At 44.5% G+C, this 3,524-nt stretch overlaps 1 protein-coding gene across 3 annotated transcripts in view; it reads left to right on the forward strand.

Moving 5' to 3' along the window:
• The first annotated feature begins 299 nt into the window (after positions 1 to 299).
• The window catches only part of NFATC3 (nuclear factor of activated T cells 3), a 103,531-nt gene continuing 100,306 nt past the window's right edge, over positions 300 to 3,524 (forward strand). For all 3 annotated transcript variants that reach the window (XM_034638491.1, XM_034638490.1, XM_034638492.1), the window contains exon 1: positions 300 to 553. In XM_034638491.1, the coding sequence (XP_034494382.1) occupies positions 451 to 553 (103 nt within the window). In that variant the 5' untranslated portion in view covers positions 300 to 450. The remainder of the gene's footprint in view (positions 554 to 3,524) is intronic.

A 3,524-nucleotide genomic window follows, 5' to 3' on the forward strand; every position in this document is an offset into this window, starting at 1 on the left:
CAAGAGTTAGTGGGCCTATCCAACGCTCCTTGTGCACGTGACTTCCTTCTCCCAGAGAGGGAATCACGCGGTAGGCCGGTGAGGGGGGCGGAGCCATTGGGCTAGCAGGGGCTCCAGGGCCTATGGGCAGCACGGTCGGATGGGCGCGCAGTAGGGGGCGGGGTTAGGCGTGCTACACGGCGCGGCAGCGCGGCGGCGGCGGCGGCTGTTGGGGGGCGGGGAATATTGGCTAAGGCGACAGTGGCGGCTGCGGGGCCTTTTTTTTTTTTTTTTTTTTTTGCAGCCAGCTTTCGAGTTTGGAACGGAACGCTCGGTGTCACGGTCCCCGCCCGGAAACTTTGCCGCGGAGCCGCGACCTCCTGGCCCGAGCGGCCCGGCATGAAGCGGCGCTGAAGAGCTGCCGCCGCCGCCGCCACCGGAGGAGGAGCCGCAGCACCCTGGGCCACGCCGATGACTACTGCAAACTGTGGCGCCCACGACGAGCTCGACTTCAAACTCGTCTTTGGCGAGGACGGGGCGCCTGCGCCGCCGCCCTCGGGCTCGCGGCCTGCAGGTGGGTGCCGGGCCGGGCGGGACCGAGGAGTGTCCCGTCCTCTCCAGGTTCGCACGAGCTCGCCCCTTCTCTGGTCCCTTGGTTGTCCCGGGATTAGTAAAGCCGTGTGTGTGCGTGTTTGTGTGTTTGTGCGTGCAGTGAGTGAAGAGTGGATTTAAATTGCTGAAGAGGCGTGTGGGTCGCAGCGACGTGGAAGTGGCTGCGGGCTTGGCTGGAAGCGAGCTAGTGGGGAACTCGACTCCGGGACTCCTGTGGCCAGTGGACGCCTGCGGTTTGGAGGCCGAGGGTCGGGGCCGTTGCCCAAGTGGCGTCTGGTTGTCGCTGCTTTGCCAGCGTGGTGCGGAGAAAAGCTGTCCCTTTGAAGTGTAAGCGCACTTGGCTTTTCATCTGTCCCAGGTTTTTAACGTTTTTTTTATTTGAAAGGTCCACATTCTTGAGGTGTAGGAGTTCTCAAAAATTCGTGCACATGTTTGTTTAAATCTACTTTGTTAGAAGAGTAATGCCATCGCGGTAACACTTGTGCAAGTTTATGGCCCACATTTAATTCGAAGTGTAACTAAGAGTAATGCCATCGCGGTAACACTTGTTGTGCAAGTATATAGCCCACATTTAATTCGAAGTGTAACTATAACGGGACTTTTCTGAAAACTGGATTTCTTTTCTTGAGCAAAATGTTTCGGAAGATTTAAAAAAAAGTGGGGTGCCTTGTTCATAATTCTAGAAAGTTCTGGAAATCAATTTTTATTTTAAATAAAAGCTCACCTCAGAAGATGTTTTAGAGGAGATCGTGAATTGGGAATGTTGGGCACCATAACGCTCGGAGGTCAGACCAATCAGGAAATAGGATGGCTGGGGACTTAGAGCTCTCCTGTGACCTGGTTTGGAATACTGTGTGTGGTTCATTAAGTTCAGTTTCCCTATTGCACATGCAGGAGAACTTCAAAAGAGATGGATAAGACTAATCCCTATTTATTCTTTCAGGGTATTAGATGAATTACTTTGTGAACATATTGATATTCCACAGACTGTTCTGTAGCGTTGCATTGAAAAACGTATCTGAACGTGAGGCTAAAGGATTTAAAGCTACAGAATTTGTCTTATCAGGCCTTTTAGTCTTTGTATGTTGTCTTTTTCAACATTGTAATTTACAGTAGTTATTTGTTGCCTGCGTTTATTTCAATTCCACTGACGTTATTTGAGCACCTTTTACGTTGAAGTTACTGTTAGGTACTTTGTAGTGATGTGTTGGATGCAAAAAAGGACTGAGGCCCCTCAAGGAGCTTGGGAAATGGGAGGTGACACACAACCCAAATAATTATGCCCCCAGGCAGACTGAATGGTGGTATGTGTTACAACATAGGTAGAAACGGGAAAAGTGGCATTTGTGGGGAGAGTAGCACTGAATTGTGTTTAGATTATTGGGATTTAATAAAATAAAAACAACCCGTTTTAATATGTATTTTTACTATAAAGAAGATAAACAGTTGATGATGTCCGGAGACTTTTATTGAGCACAGACTTGATTAGAGCATGTTATATACCAAATTTGTGATCAATAAAGGAGTATCGTCATTTAAGTAGGAATCGTATGTACATCCAAAATATTGGATAACATTTAAGAGCTATGAAAACAGCTTTTTAAGAAATGATTTTTGCCATAAAGCCCAAAAACCATTTTGGTATTAAAATGGGTCTAGAAGGAGTTATGGTTTGAAACTTGACTTATAACTGAAATTCCCAAATTTAAACTTGAGCAGTTTTCTTTGATAAAAAGTCCACTTTAAAATATTGTGGTAGCTATTTTTTTAAAGATTTTTTTTTTCAGGTAACGTGAAATACACATGACATACCCATTTTAAAGCGGGTTCAGTAGCATTTAGTGCATTTACAGTGTTGTGCAACCTCTTCTATCTAGTTCATAGATTTTCATTTTCATAACTCCAGAAGGAAACCCCAAACCTATTTAAGTAGTTGTTCCTCATTCTTTCTTGTTGCCTCCCACTCCCTGGCTGCCCAGTCCCTAATCTGGGATTTGTTCGTGTGGATTTACCAATTCTGGATATTTCATGTAAATGGAATCATACAAAGGTATTGGCTTCTTTCACTTAGCATAGTATTTCATCGTTCATCCATGTTGTAGAATGCATCATTACTTCATTTGTTTTTATGGCTGAATAATATTCTATTGTATATATACCCCAATTTATCCATTCCTCCATTGATGGTCATTTGGGCTGTTAACTACCTTTGGTTACTGTGAATAGTGCTGCTGTGAAGACTTAGCAGCTAATTTAAAAATTCTACTGAGGAGGATGTGTTATATATTCAAAATTATTTGTTCACAAAATTAGTTTTCATTTTAATCTTAATTTTGAGTGTGTAGTTTGACGATTTTATTTATTTACTTGACAGAGAACAAGAGAGCACAAGTAGGGTGAGAGGCAGAAGCAGGCTCCCCGCTGAGCAGGGAACCTGACACGGGGCTTGATCCCAGGACGCTGGGATCATGACCTGAGCCAAAGGCAGTTGCTTAACCAACTGAGCCACCTAGTAGGCACCCCTATGCGTGTGTAGTTTGAAGGAACAAGTAGATTAACTGGCATGCTTTTAGGATGGTAATATGCAATAAAATGAGCCATGAGAGTAAAATTGCTTGGCAGAATTAAGATCAGTATGGAACTCTATCAGTGTGTTTACATGTTCATGGATTCTCTTCATTACTGGATCGAAGGTTCCATGAAGGCAGGGATAGTGTCTATATCTTGTTCATAATGCTAGCATAGTGCCTTTAACATAAGTGGACACCCAGTATTTGTCGATTTAATGAATAAATACCGCTTAAGTTTTGAGTCAGTGCTCACTTTTTTTGTGCTAGAGGAAGTTGATGAGACTTGTTTCAGTTCTTTGGCTTTTAGTGGTCAGTCCCGTAAGACAGCAGATCTTGGTAATTTGGGGCTGAAGGTTTTCCATC

The sequence above is a fragment of the Ailuropoda melanoleuca genome, chromosome 12, assembly GCF_002007445.2.
Source record: "Ailuropoda melanoleuca isolate Jingjing chromosome 12, ASM200744v2, whole genome shotgun sequence".
NCBI classification, from domain to species: domain Eukaryota; kingdom Metazoa; phylum Chordata; class Mammalia; order Carnivora; family Ursidae; genus Ailuropoda; species Ailuropoda melanoleuca.